This window comes from Pimephales promelas, chromosome 21 (genome assembly GCF_988280905.1).
Source record: "Pimephales promelas chromosome 21, fPimPro1.hap1.1, whole genome shotgun sequence".
In the NCBI taxonomy this organism is placed as follows: Eukaryota; Metazoa; Chordata; class Actinopteri; order Cypriniformes; family Leuciscidae; genus Pimephales; species Pimephales promelas.
This window is the reverse complement of record NC_142789.1, coordinates 26,910,655-26,938,556: the sequence shown is the minus strand read 5'-3', so window position 1 is coordinate 26,938,556 and position 27,902 is coordinate 26,910,655. Positions and strand designations below refer to the sequence as shown.

Below are 27,902 nucleotides of genomic sequence, written 5' to 3'. Positions count from 1 at the left end.
TACAGCCATCGGAAACAGTTTCAGGAAGACAGACATATTTCGTTTCAATGATTATCCAGGGTTTTGTTAAATTAAAATCAGCTGCGCTTCCTGATACTTATAAATGAACACATATTAACACACGCGTGATCCCTTCTTGGCCTACTACAGCGAAGGCTTGTCTCATGAATGTTAATTACTACCGTGACGCTCCGCTTTCTGATTGGCTGAAAATAAGACTGCGCTCTAGTCAGTTCGCGAAGGAACGAATCCTACTTGGGCGAAGGCTCGGGCTCATGAATAATAATTACGTTGCGTGACTGGACGCTCCGGAACTGTTACCAAGCAACGCCTGTGAGGTCTATTTAGATATTCATGAGCTAAGCGTTTTCCATAGTAGGATTCGTATTTTTCCTCAGCGTCGCCCGTCTAGCGACTTCCTCCTGTCATATAGATGCGCAGGAACGAGCGCGTGTCAAATGGAACAATGTAACGGATCGGAGTTGACAGCCTCAGTCGAGAGGTTATTGATTAATCACGGTCCGGCTCCATAAGCATAGATAAGGGCAGAGATCCGCCAGGAGTGACAGGAGAATGACAGCAGGTCTGCAGTGTCTTCAAACCAAGGTAGGACCAGAGTGAATCATTTACCTGCGGTTTTAATACAACATTGTAACATGACGTGACACATAATATCTGTTTAATTGTAGTTTACGTAGGCTATTATGGCCCATATCTGTCTATTCTAATAGTTTGTTTAAAAGCCATAAATCACAGGTGATTAACTCATGGTTCTGATATAGCCTACGTTACATTGGTTGTGTAAAATATTTAAAACTACCCAACTGTATATATATATATATATATATATTAGTTTAAATGTTAAAGATTTCAATAAGCAAATAAAGATTTTTTTTATTATTATTATTTTAACCTAGCAGAAGTTCCACAAAGAACTTTATTCTATAGTTTATCTTCAGCAAGTCATCTGTAAACGTCAGATCAACCATTCTAAAGTATTTTTAGAGAACTGAAAGAACTTAATAATTCAAACGAAACCGCATAATAGCCCAAGAACATTTAAGACCCAAAATGGGGGTTTAATGGGGTTCTTGCTGAACTTTTAAGTGCTCGACAGAACCACAGAAGAACCTTTTGATGCTGTTACACAAGTTTTGCCCTGAAAAACAGCAACTGTTTTGCCACTTTGTTTCAATTGGTATAAAGTGTAGAATAAGTCTTAAATGAATGGAATTAACTTTCTTTACTGAAGGATATACGTGTGAAGTAGCACCGAGCCGTGTTAATTTACGTCGTCCCATGCTGCGCTGGATTTGATCGGACTACTAAGTAGGGATTTTGTTTCAGTGCGGAGGTAATGAGCAAATTGTTGTTGGCTCGTATACTCCCTTCTTTCTGCCGTCCCGAAAAGACGTTTCTGGGTGCTCGTTTCTCTCAAGAATCGCCCAGAATGTTTCGTCCTGACTCGTGTTTACAAGAAGCCTATCACGTCATCATAATCAGTTTATGAACTTTTCGCGTCCGGCGGAAAGTGAGTCCCGTCATACTTGCCGTGACGTGTTTGTAATGAAACTGCACAGCGAAGCCGGGTTTTAAATGTTTTCTTATCACTGTCGGCTTTTATCTATCTATCTATCTATCTATCTATCTATCTATCTATCTATCTATCTATCTATCTATCTATCTATCTATCTATCTATCTATCTATCTATCTATCTATCTATCTATACTGTGAAGTTTTCATAATTTTAATAATGTGGAAAATATTTCATTATTTGTAATGTGTAATTTCTTTAGGGGGTTTAAATTTATTAGCTTGGTTTTATTAAGTCATTCAATTCAAAATTGAAAAAAAGGTCTTCACTCACATTTTATTAAAATTTAAGGCAGCAGTTAAACTTAAGTTTATAATATATAGGTTGATATAGCTGCAGTATATCTATCTTAAAAATTGTGATCCAAACTGACGAAAGTAGAATATTTTTAGCTTTAATCGTTAAAAAAAGTTATAATAGGTGTAATTTCCATTGGCAGGTGACAAGTCGACCTTATCAGACTCAGGCATTTCAGTGAGTTGTAACAGTACCCTGGCTCCAGAGACCTTTAAATACATTTCAAAAAACATTTTACCACGTGAGGTAAAGTGAGACGCCTCCAGCCCTCAAACTGCCCAGCGCTGGTTGGAAAGTTATATAGATGCCTTCAAGAGACACAAGCATCGGACGTTCATTGGGACCCATTTTTCTCGTTCATTTTTGTGACATTTTGCACTTGCGTGACAAATTTTGTGCAGAATAACTCACTTGGATTCTTTCTTTTTGTGCACACAGGCTAACATGTTGCTTTCTGTTGTTGTTTTAAAGGAAAATTTGCTTTGAATGGGGAACATAATTTGCATGCTACCCAAGTTCAGGCAGGATCTTACACAAACCTGGAGACGGGGAACGCACCTGCCTCTCTTCCTCGACCTGTAGACTCATTCATCAGCACCAGCCGTCTTTAATGGGATAAACTATCTCCAGAGATCAGGTGAACGGCTGATCTAAACTTAAGACCTTCGAGCTTCTTAATTTCTTCTTAATTGACACTTTTCATCCTAAGGCCTCCGCATGGTACTCTGGTCGAAAGATCAAGACAAACTGTCCGACATGTCCACCGGGACGGAAAGGATAGAGATGAAGAAGGAGGGGGCGCTGCCGGCATACCACCAATCCAATGGGTCTGTCCATCCGGTAATACTACCCGACAACCCCGAGGAGGTGCCGCAGACTCCCGGGGAGTACGAACTCACAGAGGTGACCTCCTTACCGGACCGCGCCGATCAGGAGAACGAGCGGCCGGACATGGTGGTCCTCGACTGTCGGGCCAACGCGAAGGGTCAGAGGGAGGAGGACGCACTCTTGGAGAACGCCAGCCAAAGCAATGAGAGTGATGACACTAGTACGGACCAAAGCCCGGTGCCACCGGCTCCACTGAAGGAAACGTCCTTCTCCATTGGACTCCAGGTTTTGTTCCCTTTCCTGCTGGCAGGGTTTGGGACAGTTGCAGCTGGCATGGTTCTGGACATTGTTCAGGTGAGTAAAACCAAACTGCCTTGTGTTTAGTGTAAATGTTGGGGACAAAACAAAAATTTCAAATAATTAAATGGAAAATATGTGGGGGAAAAAATCCAGTATTGGAATATTATAAGAACATTTTGTTCTGGAATTAGGGCTGTCAAACGATTAATCGCGATTAATCGCATCCAAAATAAAAGTTTGTGTTTACATAATATATGTGGAGGCATAATTATGTGTATAATTATTTTGTATATATACTGTATATAAATACATACACATGCATGTATATTTAAGAAAAAAAATATTATTTAAATATAAAATATTTATATTTATATATAATATGAATGATATTTAAATCTATTTTCAGTTTATATGAAAATATTTCTTAAATATATATATATATAAAATAATTATGCACAGTGCACCCACATATATTATGTAAACAAAAACTTTTATTTTGGATGCGATTAATCGTTTGACAGCCCTATCTGGATTATATTTATTTTTAGCCAAGACCTTTCTGTATTTTATCTTGTTTATTGAAAAGAAGAACTACATCTAAGGCTAACATGTACAGTCATAAGTAAAACTAACTGGGACATATTCTCAGGTTTTGCATGCTTGTGATGCCATTGACAGAAAGCCCATCAGTCAGAATTTTTCAAATGACCATGTCCAACGCTAAACTGTTTAGTAACTTAATATCACATTTTAATCATGCTGATTTTTGGAGGAGAAAAACTGAAATGGCACTCTTTTTCTAACCTTCATATCTTAAACTTTGTGATCATTCACATGTATTCATAAATACATTTTAGGGTCTTGATGTTTGTCAATAATATGAAATATTTAATCTGGAAAGGTTCCATTTAGAACCTTTTTCCTGGTTACAAAGAACTCTAAAGGGTTCTTATTATTGAACCCTTAAAAAGGGTTCTATTACTATTTAGGGGTTCCAAATACGTAGCACTAAGATTCTATATAGAACTATTTTCTAAGAGTGTACGCTCTTCGGATGCTGGTTGCTTGCATCAGGTTCTTTCCAAATATGTAGTGAGCACGTGCTGCTCCATTCCAAGGGGTTCCCTTGTCCTCAACAGCACGTGGAAAGGTGTAACGGTGTCGATTTTTATTTAGAGGATGTGTAAGGTCTATAAATAATGGAAATCTACATAGTGTATATTTTCCAACAGTGATACATTGCCACGAGATGGATGGATGGATGGGTAGATAGATAGATTGATACATGGATACAAAGATAGATACATAGCCAGTAGACTTAATGCAATCATGTATGTGCTTGTTTTTACGTTTGGTCTGTTTAAAAATAAGCACATCTCGGCTGACAGGTTGAATATTTTTTTTAAGGTCAGTCTAATAAAGATGAAGTCAATAAGTTAAGTGTCTTAGTGGCAGTCATATCACTTTCACATTTAGCTCAAACCTTTTTTACTCATGGCTGCTTTAAATCCTCAGTGCTGTACTGTATCTGTACTACCTACACTACTCTACAGATAGACATATGACTTTCTATCCCTGGGTACTAGATGCAAGAATGGAGAACCATGTGTTTTATGTTTTTTTTGTTTGTTTTAAAAAACAGTGTGTGTACAGAGTCTCTGAAGAGGTGTCTTGTTCCATGTAATACTTGCCTCACTTCCTCAGTTTCCTCAGTAAATGATAGAAATCACACATTTGAAATCCAAAGAGTGATTGTTTATTACTTGTTTTTTTTTTTCTGAGGAAAGGGTGTAGACCTGATTGGCGTATAGACATTTTTTTACCAATTGTGTGGAAGAGAGTTCACTAGTTGTTGTTCACGTACAGCATGTATGAGGTTTTAGCTCACTTCAGCTCCACACCCTTTGTAGTCTTAACCAGCATGGAAACTTGTTTTTCAGCCGACTTGGTGATTTCGCCTTTTTAGCCTGCTGATGTGGAATGTATTGTTCTTGAAAACCTCTTGTCAGACCTGTTTGTGTTGAAGTTTGAATGTGTGAAGAACTATTTTTACCACAAGGACTAAACATTAAGGCCGGACAGGAATCCAGTTAGGGTTTGCCACATTCACCGTCATCGCATTTTGACAGATTTCAATGCAGACAGACAAGCATATTGTCCTGTCCTAACCCTCCGTGTGCTGAGATCTTACTGTAAGTTTCTGTGTTGCCCAATTTAATGTTTGATCACATGATTGGCTTCTATTTTTCACGAGTGCAGTTGACTGATTTCACGTGCCAGCAGAAAGTTTTGTGCCAGATGTCCTGTGGAGTAACTGTGGTCAGGAACAGGTGCAGAGAACTTGTACCTCTTTTCTCTCCTAGTGTCTCAAAGATCAAACTAATGACTTGTTCTGTTTACGAATACACATAAATCATCTAATTTCCTTGAGCAATTAGCATGTAAGATTTGATGTGATTATTTAGTGGAGTGGCCAAGGCTAGTGTCAATATTACTTTGGATTTAGTGTAGGAGTGCCTAATCCTGTCTTGGAGATCCACTGTCCTGCATAATCCCTGGCTTCAATCCCTTTAATATTCATATTTATTTATCTATGATGTGTTTGTCCCAAATTGTTGGCAGTGTTATTAAATGCTAGGTATTCTTTTATTTTAATATTTTACGTTGCGTGTTACGTTCTTGTTTCCGGGAAGTCAGTTGCTAGTTCCACCGTCTCAATGACATCACGCACCTCGTTAAAAACTAGAACTGTCAAACGATTAATCGCGATTAATCGCATCCGAAATAAAAGTTTGTGTTTACATAATATATGCGGGTGCACTGTGTATAATTATTATATATATATATATATAAATACACACACATGCTTGTATATATTTAAGAAATATTTTCATCTATATACTGTATATAGATTTATATATACTTTATATTATTTATTTATTTATATAAATAATAATTTTTTCTTAAATATACATGCATGTGTGTGTGTATGTATTTGTGTATATAGATATATACACACAAAATAATTAAACACAGTTCACCCACATATATTATGTGAACACAAACTTTTATTTTGGATGCGATTAATCGTTTGACAGCCCTATTAAAAACGGCAAGCAACGATTGGTCGGGAAGAAACGTGTAGTCTGAGGTGTTTCTTGTCCACGACACAGTCAAAATTGCATAATCTGACTAACGTAACACAAAAATATGATTTAGTCTGAACCTTGCATTAAAATGTTTCCCTGATCGACAAAAAACCTTAGAAAAATGTCCCATAGACTTAAATTGAAGGACTTTTGCCATAATCTAGATCTGTCCACAGCTTGTTTTGTTTTCAGTAAGCAAGCATCTCACAATACCTCATTGCAACCATTAAGATCTCAATAGAAGCAAAATTGTTAAGCACTAATCACATTTTCCAGACAATTTCCAAATTAGTAAAGGGTTAGTTTACCCCATTTTTTTAAAATTATCCTTATTTTACTAATATTTTGACTAATGTCTCAGTATTTTTCCATACAGTCAAAGTCAGGGACTTTAAAGTATGTTTTTTTTTTTCCCCACAGTAGATAGACAGTCATTAGACACTCTTATAAATAAAGTTTTTTATTGGCATCTGTGGTTTCATAAAGAACCATTAACATCCATGGAACCTTTCCTTCACACCAAAGGTTCTTTAAAGTGTAAAAGGGTTCTTTAGATTTGTAAAACATGTTTCTTTTAAGAACTGTCCACTGTAAGGTTAATTGGGAACCAAAATTGTTGTGAAATCCCATATAAGGCTGACAAGCCATTTGACAAGTTTATCTTAGCATGCACATAGATCACTGCAGGTTCACCGGTGTTAAACACACCCCAGGTTGGTAGTGTGTCTTCAGAATTCCTCTGTGACCTTATACTCTGAGCCTTGGAGACCAAGGTGCTGGAACCGAGGAGCGTTGCCAGCCAACATTACACAATCCTGCAATCCGAGCCCCCCTCCGGTTGCATGCCTGCACTGCTGTGCGTCAAGTTCGCAGAACCCTGGGAGGCACATGGAGGCATTGGCCAGGACTGCTCTGTTCCCTGAAGACAACATCGTTCTGGGGGAGGGAGATAGACAGAGTAGAGGAGGTTCAGTCAAAGGGAACCGAAGACAAAGTGGCTGGACGCCAGCTCCCAAGTGATGTTCGTCCTTTTTTTAAAAGTGGCCCCTGCACTGCCAAAGACTCAAGGAAAAAGAAACGGCCATTAAAACCCGCCTACTGGAAGCTGCACCGCTCAAGCCCCTTAACTACTGCTATTTGTAGGAGATTTTGTGTTGTTGTGTGTTATGTTTACCGTTCACTTTTTCTCTAACGTTACGTTAGCAGTGCCCCCGCCACACTTTCTCACTCTCTCCATGTGCTGGCAAGATGCTGCTAGAATTGATTTAGCTAGTCAGTGTCAGGCCTGTAATTGCTGTGCACCAGTGGGAATGGGTCTAAAGATAAGCTCTCCATCTATGTATTGATCTATACTGTCTGCTGCTGCATTGCATCGAAAGCACCGCAGCCTAATGGAAAAAAAAACAGCCTGCCAGTTACCAGAGTCATCAGCTTGGTCAGACATCTCAAATCGGGTGCTTGGAAGAGGATCAAATGGACGGAGGCGTCTGAGATTAACATTGGCAGATGATAAGTTCGGTGTGATCAGAGCGTTTCCCCTTGGAAACTATGTTATAAATGGAACAGTGTGTTTGTTTTTTAGGGTTTAATCTCACATGCAAGGATTCCTCTTTCGTAGCTATATATTTGAGTTTTCTGTCTGAATTTTTTCCTAACATTTCGTTAAAAAATAGAAATGGACACAAACAAGTCAATTGCAGACATACAGTTAAAATGCAGAGCTATAACATGTGAATTAGTTCATATTAGGCAATATTATATAACTATTAGCTCTCTCAAATCAATTAATTGATTAATCACATCTAATCACATCTATATATATATATATATATATATATATATATATATATATATTAGGGCTGTGCAAAAATTAATTGCGATTAATCGCATCCAAAATAAAAGTCTGTGTTTACTTAATATATTTGTGTGCTGTATATAATTATTTTGTATATATAAATACACACACATGCATGTATATATTTAAGAAAATGTGTTATTCATATATAAAATATTTATATTTATATAATATAGATTATGTATTTATATATATACATACAGAATTTAAGCGCAAATAATTCTTAAATATATACATGCCTGTGTGTGTATTAATATATACAAAATAATTATACACAGCACACACAAATATTTTATGTAAACACAGACTTTTATTTTGGATGCGATTAATCGCAATTAAGTTTTGCACAGCCCTAATATATATATATATATATATATATATATATATAAAATATCTATATTTATATATAATATAGGTTATTTACGTGCAAATCATTCTTAAATATATACATGCCTGCATATATATTGATATACAAAAATTTGCACAGCCCTTATATCGTACATATACGATATTATATATATAAATATATATAATGTATATAATATTATGTGATTAATCACGATTCATCAATTTGGCAGCACTAATAACTATTTTTTTTCTGGCAGGATCACGATCTGCAATCTTATTACACATCTTTTATGATCTTTTATCATCCATTATCATGATTATTTAGCAAGTTCTGATTTCCCTATTTAAAAAGATAGGCCTTCAAGTTAAAACATAAAAGTAAAACGACCAACGGGATATTTAAATTGACATCTTTTGGTATATTTGGCTGATAGGAGAAGATTGTGAGATATTGTTGAGATCACAAAAATGGGATCACGGTGTTTAGTTCCAACATGGCTTGGGTCTCTAGTTGATGTTGTTAGGCTTTAATGTTTAGTGATGCTTCTAGCTAAAAAGTTTCCCTTTCTCAATAGCATTGGACGGTATTCACAGAGGTGACTGAAGTCTTTATCCTGGTGCCTGCTCTCCTGGGCCTGAAAGGAAACCTGGAGATGACCCTTGCGTCCAGACTGTCTACCGCGGTAAGACTTTTAATACATTCAACACCATTTTTTGTTTTAAAATAGAATAACAGATGAATATTGATAAAACAGAATAAAATTAAGACTCATGTCACTGAGATGTCAAAATAGGGACTTAATAACCGTCTTGTCTGAATTTCATGACGCAGTTTCACCTGTGTGGTTTTCTTTTGTCTGGATGGTGACTAATGTTTACTTCAGCCTTTGTGCAGCTTTCAGAGGTGTGTTTGAGTTTCAGGAAGAATCAGGAGGAATCATTCCGGCTGCTGTAGAAACTACACTTATATTTTCATTCGAAGGTTAGATAAAGAGCCGTTGACTAAAGTATAGTTTGGTGCATTTTTGGTGAGTGAAGGTGTGCTATTACTTTTCTAAGTGATCAGATGATAAAATATCTTACACTTTTAACTTGCCTTACAAAAAACTCATCTCTATAACACTGTGTCGAAACATTTGCTGTGGGGTTGCCAGGGCTTGTTGCGGAACTAACTGAAACTGCAGAACAATGGCCTGGCAATGAGTTTTGTATAGACAAACAACACTTACATCACTCTAAAAAATGCTGGTTGTTTCAACCCAAATTTGAGTCAAATATGGACAAACCCAAATGTTGGGTTAAAAATGTAATAAAAAAAATGTACAGTTAAAAGTGAAAGTTGAAGTTGGGTTGAAATTTTAAATTACATTTTTTGTCAATATTTGACCCAAATTTGGGTTAAAACAACCCAGCATTGTTTAGAAGTTTGGGGTATAAGATAAATATGATTTTATTCAAAAGGGATGCATTAAATTGATCAAAAGTAACAAAATATTTCTATTTCAAATAAATGCTGTTCTTTTGAATTTTATAAGAATCCTGAAACAATGTATCATGGGTTTCACAGTAATATAAAGCAATAGAACTGTTTTCAGCATTGATAATAATAAACAAATGTTTGTTGAGCAGCAAATCAGCATATTAGAATGATTTCTGAAGGATCATGTGACACTGAAGACTGGAGTGATGATTATAATCGTCATGATAATAAGAATATTTTCAAATGTATTAAAATAGAAAATTTGACAATATTACTGTTCAAATAAATGCAGCTTCAGTGAGCTCAAAGTCTTTTTCCAAAAGACATTACAAAATCTAACCAACCTCCAACTTTTGAATGAGTGTAAAAGTTTGTTTACTTGCGTTTGAATGTACATATGTCTGTAAGCAGGAACATGTGAGGTCAGTTATCCACTATTAAATGTTTTAACAAAGCTTTATTGTCCCTCACTGAAGTATGTTAAAAGTAGGGTATTAACTTGATCTGTCTACCCAAGTCTCTCAGAGCTTAATGGGACATCATGTAGGACACTATGGTCAAATTAACATCATGTTAATCCTGTTAAGCACATGACTGTACACTTCCCCTAGTTACTCCTACACCCGATGTGTCTCGGCTAGACTCGGATATGCCGGGTTTGTGGTTCATAGCCAGACATTCTTTTGGGCTGTGGTTCTGTGGGATCCTGCCACAAGATGACATGTTTAATCAGAACACATCCACGTTTTTCCTGGATACATATTGGAGCAGTGTTTGCACGCTGTGGATGACATTGTGTTTCATTTAATTACGCAAGGTAATAAGCCATCCCAAAATTACATTTTTCATCATTTACTCACTTTCAAGTCATATTGTTTTATTAAGAAAAATAGGAATGACATGGGAGAAAGTAAATGATGTGAAATTGTTCATTTCTGGGTAAGCTAAATCCTGATTAAATACCTTTACTTGTTAAACACTTTAAACTCATGAGTAACAGAAAGCGTCGACCCCGCAGTCCTGAGGTCGTCCGTGTGCTGTAAATCTAAGTGCTTCGCTGCTGTATTTCTCAGAGCCCACTGCTAATTATCAGCAGATTAACAGCACTGTTGCTTTTTAATGCTCTTACGGTACTTCAGGAAAGATTGAATTCCTTAGCATTAATTAGATCCACATGACCACATTTTTAATTTCTTGCTTTTGAAAAAGACTCTTCTTGTTGAAAGTTGGCCCATTTGAAGAGCCCATTATCAATTTTTCTGTTTCCTATTCCAGCAGGAATTTGGGATGGGACATATTAATGGGTGTGTCTTTTATTTTTTAAATAGCTATGATTTGATTGGAAGGATTTGCATTTACAATATTATGCTACCGAGCATTTTATTGAACAAAACTTTTGCTGATAATTTACTCACCCCCATGTTATCCAAGATGACCACGTCTTTCTTTCTTTAGTCGAAAAGAGAACGTTTTTTTTAGTCATTTGGTTCATTCAGAAAAAGATTTGTTCATTTTGATGAACGAGTTCGAACAGGAGAGTCACGAGCGCGCATCACAGAACAGAGCAAGGTGAGCATTTGAGCTTATAAAACTTAAACTTTTTTATTTATTTTTTAATGACCGATTGTTTCGCTTGATAAGACCCTTATTCGTTTAAAGCCCTTTGAACAGTTTGCACTGAAACTCTCATTTAGACCTTGAACCGTTTGGTTCCCATTGAAGTCTATTATATGGAGAAAAATCTTGTAATGTTTTAATCAAAAACCTTAATTTCTTTTCGACTGAAGAAAGAAAGACATGGACATCTTGGATGACATGGGGGCGAGTAAATTATCAGCAAAAGTCATTTTATCTGAGCTTGTGGACAAAAACAGGACTAAACTCTACGTTCGCTGCCTCTGCCAGAGGATCCTCCAATGTCTGCTTCTGAATTGCGTGGTTTATTAGCTTGTAGACGTGTACACCACCTTGTTTTGCCTAGAATGATTTGCGTAGAGCTTATCGTCGTCACTTAGACCCTCACGAGTAAGTTGCAGGCTGTTGAGGGAATAGTTTACTGAAAAATTAAAGTATTGTAATTTACTATACCACCAATCATTCCAGTCTTGTATTGTTATTATCTTTCTGTAAAGCTCAAAAGGATATTGGGCAGATTTCCTTTTTTAGTTTTTTCTTCTGGCAGAAACAGAAGAAAAAGCTAAAAGCGCCATCAAATGATCATAAAAGTATGATTTGTGTGAATTATTTAAAGTCTCCTGAAGTTATACGATAGTTTTGTGTGAGGAAAGAGGTCCCTCTGGTGAAGCCGCGTTATTCATATTCAGATTATTATTATTTATGAATCTTTTATAATGGTTCACAAAACCAGTCTGAATGAATCGCTTATGAATCATCCGTTTCTTATTTTTGTCTCTTTTCATTGTAATTCCCTCGACCACCACATTGTTTTGATGAAATTGAGTCATTAGGGAGAGTAAACAATGACAGTATTTTATTTTTTGAGTGAACCATTTAGATCAGCAGTGGAAGTAGCCGAGCCATCTCTGTTTTTACCCCTCGTGTGTGTGCATGTGTGTGTGTGTGGACATACTGCGGAACAATCAGCATGATCGCCGGAGTTGGGTCACCTCAGAGAGCAGCAGGCGGTTGGCATCCTCTCAAGAGCTCCTTCCTTTTGCCTCATGGAGTCCCTGTGTGCACACACACACATACATATATGCATGCATTCACTTCATTTAAACCCCATTAATGGCCTCTCCTGCCTGCTTTTTCCTTTATCCTGTTGCACAGGATATTTGTAATATAGTAGTGTTGCTAATTTACTGTTATTGTGGTTTGAGCCAGAACAGAAATTAGACTGAAGGAAAAAAGAATATGCCTTGTGAACACTGAACGAACAACAATGATTTATAGACACACAGAATCAAGTATTGATGCTTTTAGTGGTCATTTTATTACTATAGGTCACATTGACCCCGAACCCTAAGAGTTAAACTTTGGCATGTAAGTCACCCTGCCTCAAATTGTGTAGCTTATTTAGAGAGATGTGCTATTAGCCTACTTTTATATTATTTTCTATTATTATTAAAGGAGTAGTTCACTTTTGAAAAAACTTTAGCTGAAAATTTACTCGCCCCAATGTCATCATTCTTTCATAAGTCAAAAATTTTTAAGGTTTTTGATGAAAACATTCCAGGATTTTTCTCCATATAATGGACTTCAATGGGAACCAAACAGTTCAAGGTCCAAAAGACACTTTCAGTAGAAACTCCAAACTGTTCAAAGGGCTTTAAGCGATTCCAGACGATGAATAAGGGTCTTATCAAGCGAAACAATCGCTCATTTAAAAGTAATAAATAAATGTGTTCGTTTCGTTCGTTGAATGAACCAAATGACTCATGTTCATTTTGATGAACGAGTTTTAACAGGAGAGTCACAAACATGCATCACAGAACAGAGCAAGGTGACCATTTGAGCTTATAAAACTTAAACTTTGTTATTTTATTTATTAAATGAACGATCGTTTTGCTTGATAAGACCCTTATTCATCGTCTTGACATGGATATCTTGGATGACATTGGGGTGAGTAAATTACAGCAAAAGTTTTTTCAAAAGTGAACTACTCCTTTAAATCGAATTTCGTTTTGAATAATTTAAAAAAAAAAAAAATTATCAATGTTTTATCAACAAATTGCCTATCCAGCTGGATAAATCTAAATAAGAAGCAAATAAAGTAGACAATACACTGTAAAAAATATTGTTGGTTTAACTTGAAAAATTAAGTAACCTGGTTGCCTTAAAATTTTAATACAATGAGTTAATACAATGAAGGAGATTGATTTAATCATCAGAAACTCAAAATAATAAGTTATCTGAACTAAATAAATTATTTAAGTGTATTTGACAAAAGAAAAAATGTTGTTATAACAAATCTTGAAAATATTTTTTTTACAATGTAGAATTACGACACGGGGGCGCCGGTGAGTGAACTGGAGTACGTCTCACACCGAAAACTTGAAAGAAAACACTATTTATTAATACAAAATTCAAATGTTTAATGCATAATAAGTCCGGTTACTATACTTTAAAGTATCCGTTTCTTTGTGGCAAAGTTTTAGCTCTTTTACAAGATTAGCAAAGTAGTCCCCTTCAGACTCTCTGTTCTTTAAGATTGGGTGCACACAAAACCTTCTTTTCTCTCTGGTCTTCACTTGATGATGATGATGATGATGATGAAGTGTCGATGTTTTCTCAGCTGTCGGCGCGAAGGTTTTGGAATGTTGAAGTTCTGAACGTCGCAAATTCGTGTCGCGGCTGGTTTTGACACAAACTATTCGCTTTTCCGTTTCGCTTTTTCGTTACGCGTCCGGTGTGAAAGGGCCTTAAAGCATTCTCATTCTAACATGTGAAAACATTTAAAACAGCTTATTAATGGCAAAAGAAACGCACTGATCCTGGCAACATCCTTGCATTGTTTCAGCGACTTTTGTACTGGCAAGGAGCATTTGTGTGTTTTTTTTTTTCTTTTCGTTTTGGTGTTTTTTGTTTTGTTTTTTACGTTAAAATCTGTTTTATTTTGTCATGCAGTGTGTAATTGAGTTTTTTAAAGCAGTGAAGCGGTGGAGTTCACAGGAAGCTCAGAAGTGCTACAGCTCTTTTGAAACATAATGAAAGGCTACAGTGAGGTGCACTGAATGTCTAACAGAGACTGCTGGGCTGTCGGCCTCTGTCAATGCATTCTGCACACGTACTCGGGCTATTCTACTTCCTGTCTCATTTAGGAAAGAGAACTGGATCCACACATTGTGTGTTGGGCTCCTGTACTAGATTTGCATTTTAGAAATTGCCTGCCAAGATGTACATTTTTAGACATTTGAAATAGGAAGTTGTGGTAGAACATATCAAAGGGGTTGTCCTTTTTCAATTGAAATAACATACCATCTCTGTATTAATTCTGTGCGCAGCATGCAAATTTCAGTATGCATGGAATAGCCAGAAAACCATACTAAGTTATGCTCAAATATACTGTATGCAATTCACCTTCCATTCCCAGGTTAACAAATTAACCTGTATTTTTTTAAAGAGTTAAGACATTTTTACACACAGTTGTATCATAAAAGGAAATATATTATGTTTTATACAGTGTGTGTATATATACTATGTGTGTGTGTATATATATATATATATATATACATACAGTAGGTGGACAACCAGAATGACACTTACCGCCGCGGCAAAAATAAACCAGCCATATTTCAAAGTCGTTCAAAAAATGACCACCAGGTGCCGCAAAGGGACATTCAGCGAAAGCAAAACGCAATTATGTAAAAGTTGCCTACATTTTAAATAGAATATAGCAAACATTTATAGCAGAACATTTTATGAATCAAAAGTTAAAATAGGCATGTCTCGCAGTAAGTGAAAATAAATTGGGTGCAATCAATATTGAGGAATGAGAAGATTGAAGAGCGCTTCTTTCTCACGCGCGCACACTGTGTGTGTGTGTGTGTGTGTGTGTGTATATATATATATATTATACACATATCATCATTTTGTATTATCATTGTATATATACATATAATTGTGTATATATATATATATATATATATATATATATTCAAAACGATAAATGGACTGATTTGTAATAAGGTCATGTGATTACTTAGTAGGGAGTAAGTAAGCTAGTATTTATTGCAAAAGCCCATAACTACATACTGTTTATGCTGGTTTTCAGATGGTTTAACTAGTATTTATGTCAAATGATATGTAGATGCACTCAGAGCTAATAGACATGAACGACGAGCCACACAACATTTTGTTTTCAAAGGTTTTTACTTTTTTTGTTCTTAAGGCACAACGATTATCTTGAGGCAGGTAGTGTTGGTGGCAGGGCCAGGTTGGGAAAGACCCTCTTTAGGGCCGGGGCCACTTGACATTAGTGTCTGCACTGAGAGAGATGAGATAAGTAGGGAGAGGAGGATGAGATCTGTCCGGCTCATAAAACCCTCTTTTGTCTTGTATACTGACCACTGTTTGTTCTAGTGGAAACTGAGCCCAAGGCGCCTGAGCACCAGCAAAATGTACATTTCCTGCCATGTATGTTTCATTGTTTCGTTTTCACGGAAAGATCACTGTTTAATGAGGACGGTATCAGCTCTATTCGTTTTTTGGGGGTCCTTAAAGACAGTGTTTCATATATTTCAGAGTGAAACAAAATATCCTGTGGGAAATAATGTAGGACGGGGCTTTGTTTTATCCGTTGGGATTTGATTGGATCATGAAATGTTTCACAATGATATTATTAGTGGTGCTTGCGAAGGCTTTTGTTCTGAACCCGTAACCCAAAGTATTCAGCTTTAGCACGCAACACTTCCTGCACTGCTCTGAATCATGCAGCTTTTCTAAGCGATAAGATATTTGATTTTTTTGATTGGTGGATGAAAAACTGGGGGGAAAAAATCTCCTAAATTTACATTGAAGAAATATCCAGAATCAGAAAAAAATTGAGGCCAGCTTCTTTAGAAAATGTCAATGAAAAATTTAATTGGTTAACAGTTATTCTATTGTTTCAGAGGCAGAGAAAGTTGATTAAAAATGATGTAAATGTTTATTTTTATTTTTTGAATGTTAACTTTAGGTCAGGTTTGGGGCATGTTGAATCTGATTGCAAAAATAAAACTGCATCTTAAGCGAGATTAGTGCTGCATACTCGCTCAGAGGAAAGTGAAGTGGTTAAACTATAATGGGAACATTTGTAAATGGACTTCCTGTGTTCTCTCTTCCCCCGTCTCACCAGGCTAATATTGGACAAATGGATACCGCCAAGGATATGTGGAAAATGATCATGGGAAACCTAGCACTAATTCAGGTTGGACACCTTCTAAAAATATCAATCCAGTTTGTCTAATGCACATGCCAACACTTCACTTCACAAAGGCTTTGTTCAGACAAACAGTGAAAATCGGATTATTTGGCGTATCTGACTATGAAATTAGCAAATAAGCATTGGATGAAATCCAGTCTTTACCAACTAGATCCACATCCAAATGTGGTTTAAAATCTGAATACATTTTTTTTTTAATTAATATTAGTTTTAACGTGTCTTAGTCATCAGTATTATTTAAATACTTTTACAGTATTTGTTGATATTTTCAATGAGCTTTTCTTTGTTGATATTTTCAATGAGCTTTTCTTTGTATAATTTCAGTTTAAGTTTTAGTAATTGTAGTACTTCAACTTCATCTAATTTATTTCAGTTTCCTAAGTTCTAATATTTCCATTTTTATTTTATTTCAGCTTTAAATGACCAAAAATGATAATTAGTTATACTGAACGTTATACGAAGTGCATAGTATTGACTGAAGCTTTCCAATGTTTCCTTATACTGTACATGGTTTGAATATTTAATGAATAAACACGTCAGTTCTTCAGAAGAATCAGATCAGATTTGTCAGTCCTAAAGATTTGTTCGATTTTTGCACCGAATGAGTCACATGTCATGTGTGGTTTGACATTTCCAGATTGTACTTTCGAATGAACAATTATGTAATGACTGGGTGATCTTTTTCTTTGAAATTACCCTAAAATCCAATAATGGCATGTGTACACTAATGATGAAAGAGGTCAAAGTAAACTTGACATGTACGGGACAGAAGACTTTGAACTTGGTCAAAAGAGGTGTCTGAGTTCATGGTGTCCTTCCTGCTTTCAGGTCCAGGCCACCGTGGTCGGCTTCCTGGCTTCCATCGCTGCAGTCATTTTTGGCTGGATTCCAGAGGGTAATTTTAACATGGGTCATGCCGTCCTGCTCTGTGCCAGCAGTGTGGCCACCGCATTCATCGCTTCTTTGCTGCTAGGTGAGAGGTTGAGTCATCTACTGTACCTCTGAGTTGAGGAACCTGACACTTTGTGTCCCTAACATCCCAGGATGCTTCAAATGTTTTACAGTCTTGCAGATGGCTTCTCAGTGCAGCACGTTAAATACATTTTAAGAGAAAATAAATAAAATAAGCAAGAAATGATGTGCTGTGTATGTACACTGTGAAAATGAATGTGCTTTATTTAATCAAAAAAAATTGTGATTCATTGTGAATAAAAAACAATCTACAAGCAATATTATTAATTTAATTTAACAAATTAGAATTGAGCAATAATTAATCAAATTACTTCCTTAAAAGCTAACCATTTAAAAATGAGTAAAAAAATTGTTTTAAGTAAATTTAAGTCACCATTATGGTGATCGGTGTTTGTTTTAGATTTGTTTTAAAATTATGGGTTTTCTCCTTCAGTGATTCTGCTTGTTAACATCAGGTGTCTTCAATGTTGGCAATATAAAATAAAGAGTTCTTACTTAGATATTTTTGTTTATTTTTTGGTGTAAACTACTCATTTTAAATGGTTAACTTTTAAGGAATAATTTGATTCATTAATACTCAATTCTAATTAGTTAAATTTAATTAATAATATTGCTTGTAATCTGTTGCCACAATTTTATTGATTAGATATAGCGTATTCATTTTTACAGTGTATTGAGATGACCAACAAAAAATATTTTAGTTGCAAATGTGTTTTAATTATTTATGAAAAAAAACACGTTTAGAAATGTAGAATTACAGACCTGGTATATTTTCAAATAACACTTATATATTTTTACTACAAAAAAATTTGATCATAACGCTGAGATATTTTGTAAACATTTTTTTTTTTTACAAAAATAGACACATTTTTTTTGCATGTTCATTAAAATATGGGATATAAAGTAAAACTGATGATTGAGTCACGTTAAAGGGATAGTTTACCCTAAAATGATAATTAAGTCATCATTTACTCACCCTGGCGTTGTTCTAATGTGTTCTCACGCTCGTCCAGATAATGGCAATGAATAGCAACCAGCATCAAGCTTTTAAAAAAAGATGCAAAAGCATCACAGAATGATCCCATGTGACGCATGTCATATTTTCCAAGTGTTCTAGGGTTATATGATAGGGTTTGGCAAAAAAAAAACTAAATTGAATATATTATTTAACAAAATTCTTGACCTCGAATGTGTTCGTGAGACTGTATTAGCGCCACAGTTCACCCAGAAATGGAATTTTTGAGGAATCAAGATTAATAAACAAGCCTAGAAATCCCAAAAACGCATTGTGTATACTTCCTTAACGGTGTTAAATATCTCCAGACCGGAACTCCGTTTGTCTGATGACGGTCAGTAGGAGAGTTGACAGATGTGAATGCGACGAACACAAGAGATATAGAAAGTACATGGATAGTGTTTCATGCCATGTTTATCTTAGTCTTGGTTTCTCACAACTTGTTTGTTTTTCTCACGAACACAGTCGAGTACAGACGACCAACAGCCAAGCTCAGGATTTTCATTTAACAATACATACAATTTTGAATTCAATCTTCAATCTTACTTTGAATATAGGACACATGTCGAATGGGATCATTCTGTGATACTTTTGTTTCTTTTTTAAAAAGCTTGATGTTGGTCGACTCGCTATTCACTGCCAATAATACGGATATTTTTAATACAGATATTTTTTTAAATTCACAGTTTGAAAAAGAAAGAAGGCCATTAGAACAACACCAGGGTGGGTAAATGATGACTTATCGTATAGTTTAAAACATTATGACAATGTTTTCACAACTATAAAGAAATGTACTAGCTGAGGTCAGTAACAGCTAATGCTGGTTTTTCAACCTGGAAAGACAAATTTCAACACTAGAGTGGAAATATATCCTCCAAACAGGAGGTATCAAAAACTAAGAATGTCTGGTCTCCATTGTTTGGGATTGACACAATCTCCTGTGTTAATTCCACCATTTCAACACTAACTTGACAAATCTTTCCTCTCGTCTTCGGGCCAGGTCTTATCATGATCGGGGTTATCATTGCATCCAGGAAGGTTGGCATCAACCCAGACAACGTGGCCACCCCTATTGCTGCCAGCCTTGGTGACCTGATCACCCTGGCCCTGTTGGCTGGCATCAGCACGGGCCTGTATAAGGAACTCGGTGAGTGAATGCCCGCAGGTCTTTGGCTGTCACTGCCATAATCGGATATGTACAGTCAGTGCATTTTGTGATCCAAGTGCAGGCAGATTAGCCTGGTTAAAACCAGACCATTCTCTGAGTTATGGTCTGGCAAATCGCCATAGACAAATCATTTCCAGATGGGCGTCACCAACGGACGTCGCGGATAAACCTAAAACCAATCAAAGCGATGAAGGAGATGTCGTATGCAGAGCGGTTGTTCTTTGCTCGGTTTTTAACAAAAAGGAAACGTTCAAACCGCTTAAAACAGACGCGATAGCTGATCCGAATTAGTGATGTTCGATGACGGCATCCATCTTTGTAATGTAGGCTACAAAATGAGCTTCAAAATCTCAGCGCTGTCGTCATCGTGTAAAGCCCGCCCCAACGTTTCTGATTGGTGCCTCGATTTTGACGGATTAGAAATGGGCTTGAATGAGCTCTTTGTCAACCTAACTTTCAACTTTCAGACTAACTTTCCAGCGTGTAACTGATGAACCCTGTGCCCTAGAAACGTAATTCTCGTTTTCTCTGTTTTCTTGGACCAAGTCGAGTTCAATGGAGGTATATGGATCCATCTTGGCTGCTGAAAATAAACTAACTGAAGATAACATCAAAACTCATTATCATTATCTTTAATTAGCCACATTATGCCGCCTCCTTTGCTTTGCAGAGGAACTTCCACAGTCAGGGAGGAAATGGCATCTCAACACTTGCTTAGTGGTTTAAAAATAATTTATAAAAATGTTCAATAAAACCAGCATTTTTAATGAAATAATTCAATTTTACTGTATGGGAATCTGTATTGAAACCACAATAATATGGCTACTCTGACATTTTGCAGGTTAACAGCCATAAACCGACTTTAATTAAAGGGATAGTTCACTTTGAAATTAATTTTTGGTATGTTTTAGTTTACCTCAAGGGCATCCAAGATGTTGATATTTTTAGGTCCAACCGTTAGTGTCTGTCAGTCTTATAATGGAGGTCTATGGTCACCACCTTAAAGAGCATGCACAGAGAAGTCCAAATTAAACATGATTTAATGACTCATAAATGTAAGGACACATTGATGGCCTAAGACACGAAAACGAACAGTATTTATATAGTTTTTACCCCTGTGCATGCTCTTTGAGGTGGTGACCATAGACCTGCATTATATGGCTGATATATGATTGCATTATATGACTGATAGATTCCCATTACTATTTAAAAAAAAGCCTTATCACTACTATCTGTCACCCAGCATTGCAGTGGCAGATTTCCTGTACGTAGTTTAAAACCACAAGCTCTTGCTTCTCACCGGAAATTTTTTTGAAGAGGTGGTTTCAGGTTTATCTGTCACTTACGCATCTATGCCGAGGAAGTGAACTGTAGAATGCACATAAGCATTATATTTATATTTAGACTACCGTTTAAAAGTTTACGGTCAAGATTTTTTTTTAAATGAAATCAAAGATGCATTAAATTGACTTAAGTGACAGTAAATACTTTTGAAATATTACAAAACAATTTAATTTAAAAAAATGCTGTTTTTTTATGTTTCGATTCAAGAATTCTGAAAGTGTATCATGGTTTGCACAGTATTCTTAAATATTAACACTAATATTCATTACAAATGATTGCAAATCGGCTAGTCACATGATCCTTCAGAAATCACAGGAATAAATTACATTGTAAAAATCTACTCCAATGGAAAACTTCTGATGAGGGCTATCATGTGATTTTTGTGTACTTTTTATTCTCCTGAGTAATATGTTTAAACAGTCATCGTGCTGAGTCAGGTTAGAGCGTAGCGGAGCTTGTTGGGCATGTTGGGGCTTGTGCTTCACCTGAAGGTGTCTTTATTCGCATTAGACTGCAGTCTCTCCCTTTAGACCCATAAAGCATCAACACTCTCACTCACTTTCTCATTTCAATTGCGAAGAAACGTCACAAGAATACATCTATTGTTAGTTCAGCTTTTCTGAGGCAACACCTTGGTGTTTTGATGATGTGTGGTGAACAGTAAGAATGTGCAAATGGAAACATTATGGTAAAGAATGATTGCATGTTTATGTCGTATCAAACCTCACAAGACCAAGCCGTCTGGATGTAAACATTTAAAACTGCCAAAGTAAAAATAGTAGGTCAACCAAGCGTTCATCTTATTCAACTTCTTCAGAATCTTGCTGCAACGTTACAGCCAAAAGAATGTTGTGTTATTGTGATTTCTAAAGCAACTTTGGTTTTGAAACTGTCTGAGCTGGTGTTGAATTGCGAAGTCTTGCATTAAACATGTTGATCATGACAGTTCAATCTGAAGAATGTAGATATCTGTCTTTTATGACCATTATTTTATGATGGCTTCAACTTGAATCAACATAATAATAATGTTTTTTTAGACATATTTTTAATTTATGAATAATCTTACATTTTTTTTTAATATATATATATATATATATATATATATATATATATATATTAAGGCTGTCAAACGATTAATTGCGATTAATCGCATCCAAAATAAAAGTTTGTCAGGGTTCCCGCGGGTCCTTAAAAAGTCTTAAAATGTCTTAAATTAGATACTTAAAATTTAAGGCCATTAAAAGTCTTATAAAGTCTTATTTTTAGGTATGAAAGGTCTTAAATTTTAGATGACACTTCGACTCAGTCATATCTTAATGTTTTCCAAATTAAAACCATCTAATTTGCGTACGTATTAATTTTTATCTTTGTGGATTTGCTTGTTCACGTGACAATTCGCGTCACATTCGCGGCAGAATAACGTCCGTCTCCTGCACGCGAGACAGGAGAGGAGGAGAGAAGAAAGTTGGCAAATGTCAGTTAAGTCGTAAGTTAATTCTTTATGTGCGTAGAGGTGTGCGATGTGTATTGTCTATTATGATACTCTATTGTTTTAACGATGGACGAGGCACTGCGAGTGTGAGCTGACATCGCATTTGTCTCTCGTGTTTTCACGGCGTGATGTGTGCAGTTATAGGCATAGACATGTATTTATTATGGTTATAGGTATGTCCCCAAATTTTTGCCTTATATTTATATCATGTTGTTATATTAGAATATCACATCAGTAAGAGTGCCGTTTTCCCGTGCACAAGTGTGATATTTATGTTATACAATAGTTAAATTAAAAATAAAGTGACATTTTGAGTTAGTTTTTAGCCATAACATTATCGATATTGTTTGTTTTCCCTTTATTTCGCCGACTAGAATTTCAAAATGAAACCATAGCAGAGTCTCAATGCAACAGAAAGCGATGATTTCTTGAAGGAAATCCGCGTCTTGAACGAGTCATTTTAACGATTCAATCACTTGCTTCTTTCCCGTTTGAACAAATCGGTTGAATGAATGACTCCCTCAACTCGCTTATTAAGACAGCGATTTGCCGCCGCCTACTGGCGGTTTTAGTTTCATATTAAAAGTAAAAAATAAGAAATCATTTCACATTTAAATATTGAATATTGATTTTTTTTTAAAAAACCTTATAGCTTGATTTATGCAATTGTAAATGGAGTCTATATATTAATGCCACCTCTAAGGCTGCTTCTGCGTCGACTCTGCACTGCAAAGATGGATTTTTGATTGAATGATTTAATTTGACTGCCAACAGTGGTACTGTATAATTATTGTGTAATGAAATATTATTGTATAAATAAGTATAATTACTGTATATATGTGATGCACGTGATGCATAACTCTAAATAAGTTTAGAAAAAAAAGGTGAAAATGCCCTGGAAATCAATTTAAGGTGGCAAATATTGCACATTAATTAATAATTTCTGTCACTGCTGTGAACTGACCACTGCATAGAATATGAAAAATATAAATATCTCCGCGAGTCTGTCAACAACAGGCCTAAACCAGCCATGGCACCAGCACAAAAACACAATCAGTAAAATATCAACTAATTATTGTTGATAATAATTAGTTGATATTTTACTGATTTTGTTTTTGTTTTGTGTTTATCAACAAACGTGAAAATATCGAGATATATTTTTGTCAATATCGCACACCCCTAATGTATGGTATTAATTTTGATTTCTTCAGGTCTTAAAAAGGTCTTAAAAAGCCTTAAATTTTACTTTAAAAAGTGTGCAAGAACCCTGTTTGTGTGTATAATTATTTTTTGTATATATAAATACACACACATGCATGTATATTTAAGAAAAATGTAAAACATTTATATTTATATATAATATAAATTATATATAAATCTATATACAGTATATACATGAAAATATTTCTTAAATATATACAAGCATGTGTGCTGTGTGTATTTATAAATATAAAATAATTATACACAGTGCACCCAAATATATTATGTAAACACAAACTTTTATTTTAGATGCGATTAATCGATTTGACAGCACTATATATATATATATATAGCTAATATATATATATATATATATATATATATAGTACTGTCAAATCGATTAATCACGATTAATTTAATCTAAAATAAAAGTTTTTGTTTATATACTATATGTTTGTATATGTATTATTATATTATATATAATTATATTTATATATTATATATACCTTTATGTTAGATGCGATTAATAGCGATTAATCAATTTGAAAGCACTATATATATATTTTTTATATACATTTTATATTATATATACATTTTTTGTGTTAGCGTTGTTCGCTATTTATTGTGATCGGGCTCTCAAAAATTATATAAAACTTTGGATTTAGATTTATCAGGCAACATATCAGTTATCAGCTTTCAAACATAAATAATTATATATATATATATTTATATTATATTTACTCATATTTATTACATTTGTGAAAATGTATTCAATTTAGCTAACTTTAATTGTATTCCATTTTTTCTTCCAGAATTCAATGATTATGCCAACCCGATGGTTTGTGCCTTCTTCGTCGCCCTGACGCCCATCTGGGTGCTCATCGCCCGGCGGATACCTTCCACGCGAGAAGTGCTCTACTCCGGGTGGGAGCCTGTCATTATCGCCATGGCTATCAGCAGGTAGGAAAACACTGATTAAGATAAACATGCTCATTTCCTCATTCCTCTTTATGATGGATGACTCACTCACTTGCGGCTGACACCGATATGTCAATCATTTATCTGACACCGTTAGATTTATTCTCTTTGTGCTTTTGAAACAGTGTTGGAGGCCTGATTCTGGATAAGACGGTATCTAACCCCAACTTTGCTGGAATGGCGGTTTTCACGCCCGTCATCAACGGTAAGACTCCTTATCTCGTGTCGATGTTTCTGACCATTGTTGTTACTAGCCCTCACCGTCACACCATTGCTTTTGTTGTTTGTTTTGCCCCGCTGCAGGTGTGGGCGGCAATCTGGTGGCGGTACAAGCCAGTCGAATCTCCACTTACCTGCACATGAACGCCCTGCCCTTAACGGATCCAAACCCAACCCCCATAAAATGCCCTACTCCCTGTAGCTCGTTCCTTGGGTCAGGTGAGTCAAAGGAAATGGCACACTCATCAGACCGATTATTAGCAAAGACGTAATCAGTAAATATTGACAGAAGCGTATTTTTCATGCGAAGACTAGCTCAACTTTTTACTCTCTCATCAGGTGTCAACTCCCGTTCTGCCAGAGTGCTTTTCTTCCTGGTCGCTCCTGGTCATCTGGTCTTCCTGTACACCATTAACTCAATGCAGGGTGGACACACCTCTCTCACATACGTCTTCATTGCATTTTACCTGGCCGCTGCTCTGCTCCAGGTATACCTGAGCATCTACTGTGTTCCTCATTAAAAGGAAGTTTGAGGTTTAAACGGAATGTTATGTTGTGTTTTTTAGGTTTTCCGACGCACATTTAATCTATATTTACGATCCTTTAGCCTTTAGCGGCTAACTACAACTCACTGGAAACCAAATATAACACTCCCGCTAAACATTTACTCTTTGAATTCTTGCACCCGGGAATAATACAAGTCGACGCCGTTATGACTGAATGTTTGTTAAGTAGTATTTCCTACTAAAGCAAGGTGGTATTTGACTGGTCAAGGGTATCCATTGCAGACTTATGGGAGTGGCCTTGGACAGCATCATGCCCAGTGCATTATGGGTGTTAAAGTTTTCCTACCTATTTGGCAAAAGTGAAAACGACAGCCTTTTTTCTTTGTTTTATCTAGTCAGGTACACTGATTTAAAAAAAAAATTAACGTTTTTGCCTTTCTTCTGTATATACGGGCAAGTTTCATTGAAAGAAATGATGCTGTGCATGAATAACATTTACCTTATTTTAAAGGGATAGTTCACTTTGAAATAAATTTTTGGTATGTTTTGGCTTACCTCAAGGGCGTCCAAGATGTAAGTGTCTTTGTTTCCGCAGTAGTTTCAATTTTCAGAATTTTAGGTCAAACCGTTCTTGTCTGTCAGTCATATAATGGAGGTCTATGGTCACCACCTCAAAGAGCATGCACAGAGAAGTCCAAATAAAACATGATTTAATGACTCGTAAATGTAAGTACACATTGATGGCCTAAGACACGAAATGATCGTTTTACCTCTTGTAACCATAGCAACATCTAAGTGATCTGAGGCTGCGGGTGCTTTGTGGCTGTGGTTACAAGAGGTAAAAACGATATAAACACTGTTCGTTTTCTCACACAAACCGCTTATTTCGTGTCTTAGGCCATCAATGTGTACTTACATTTACGAGTCATTAAATCATGTTTAATCTGGACTTCTCTGTGCATGCTCTTTGAGGTGGTGACCATAGACCTCCATTATATGACTGACAGACAAGAACGGTTTGACCTAAAAATATCAAAATTGAAACTACTGCGGAAACAAAGACACCTACATCTTGGATGCCCTTGAGGTAAGCTAAAACATACCAAAAAATTAATTTCAAAGTGAACTATCCCTTTAAGATTTTTACAATGTTTGTGCATTGTGACATTAAATTCTATTCTATTACAATAATAGAAAACAAATACAATAATAATCAAAAGGATGGGGTCACTGTTAAGAAATTAATACTTTTATTCAGCAAGGACGCATTAAAGTGATCAAAAGTGATAGTGAAGACATTTACAGTTTTTCATAAAAATTCTATTTTGAATAAAAGCTGTTCTTTGGAACTTTCTATTCATCAAAGAATCCTGAATAAAATAAGCAGCAAATTATAATGATTTCTGAAGAATCATGTGACACTGTGATTCAAAGCTGAACTCTCAGCATCAGTTAAAAGTGTGTTTTATGCAAAATAATAGAAATAATATCAACCTTCAAATGTTCTGCATTTCCCTGGTGATTTCCATCATGCCACACTGACACATTCTGTCTTTCCGTGTAGGTTGTGATCCTGCTGTACCTTGCAGACTGGATGGTTAACTGGATGTGGAGTCGAGGGATGGATCCCGACAACTTCTCCATTCCCTACTTGACCGCCCTGGGAGACCTGCTGGGGACGGGCTTCCTGGCTCTGTGTTTCCACATCCTGTGGCTAATTGGAGATCGGGACACAGATGTGGGTGATTGATCCATGCTGCTTCCTTTGACTCTGTCCAAGCAACACAAATGTCTTTATTTATAATGCCACATAGAGAAATAATATCTATATTGTTATGGCTACTATGTCTACCATGATTATATTGATGACATTATTGCTTTAGTATTGATTTGTAATTTCGTTGTTGTTTAGCTACTGGGAGAACAGCAATCCTCATTATTTTTCAATGGGGATGTTCGGCCCAATTTTACGGCCAGTCGCGTTGGCTGCATGTAAAGATGACATCGACCTAAACTTGAAATATTTCACGAGAGGCAAATGAACATAGAATGCTTAATCACCAAGTGCTACAAAATGGAATAGTTATAAAAAATGAGTTTTGAGGGCAGACAAAAAAAAACATATTTTGGACCATCACAGAATGACCTGAATATCTATTCCGGGCTAGAGATTGAAAGGGATTGACCTGGGTCTTAATAGAGGAGACTGAATCTCAAAGGGGACCTTATTTACGCTAAAACACATTTGAAGAATTTTTGCACATCTCAGCATT

The 27,902-nt window shown here is 35.9% G+C and overlaps 1 protein-coding gene across 2 annotated transcripts; it reads left to right on the top strand.

The window, feature by feature from the left end:
* Positions 1-349: 349 nt before the first annotated feature.
* slc41a1 (solute carrier family 41 member 1) lies at positions 350-27,902 on the top strand. 2 transcript variants are annotated; one of them, XM_039665374.2, is made up of 12 exons: positions 350-606; positions 2,364-2,529; positions 2,602-3,074; positions 8,948-9,055; positions 16,649-16,720; positions 17,564-17,708; positions 19,723-19,869; positions 24,739-24,886; positions 25,030-25,109; positions 25,208-25,342; positions 25,463-25,611; positions 27,194-27,902. In XM_039665374.2, exons 3-12 carry the CDS (start codon positions 2,610-2,612, stop codon positions 27,377-27,379), a joined length of 1,635 nt encoding a protein of 544 aa, XP_039521308.1. In that variant the 5' UTR covers positions 350-606; positions 2,364-2,529; positions 2,602-2,609; the 3' UTR covers positions 27,380-27,902. The 2 variants fall into 2 exon arrangements, with proteins under 2 accessions (XP_039521308.1, XP_088981370.1); XM_089125244.1 differs by lacking the exon at positions 350-606 and having other exon boundaries at positions 2,473-3,074.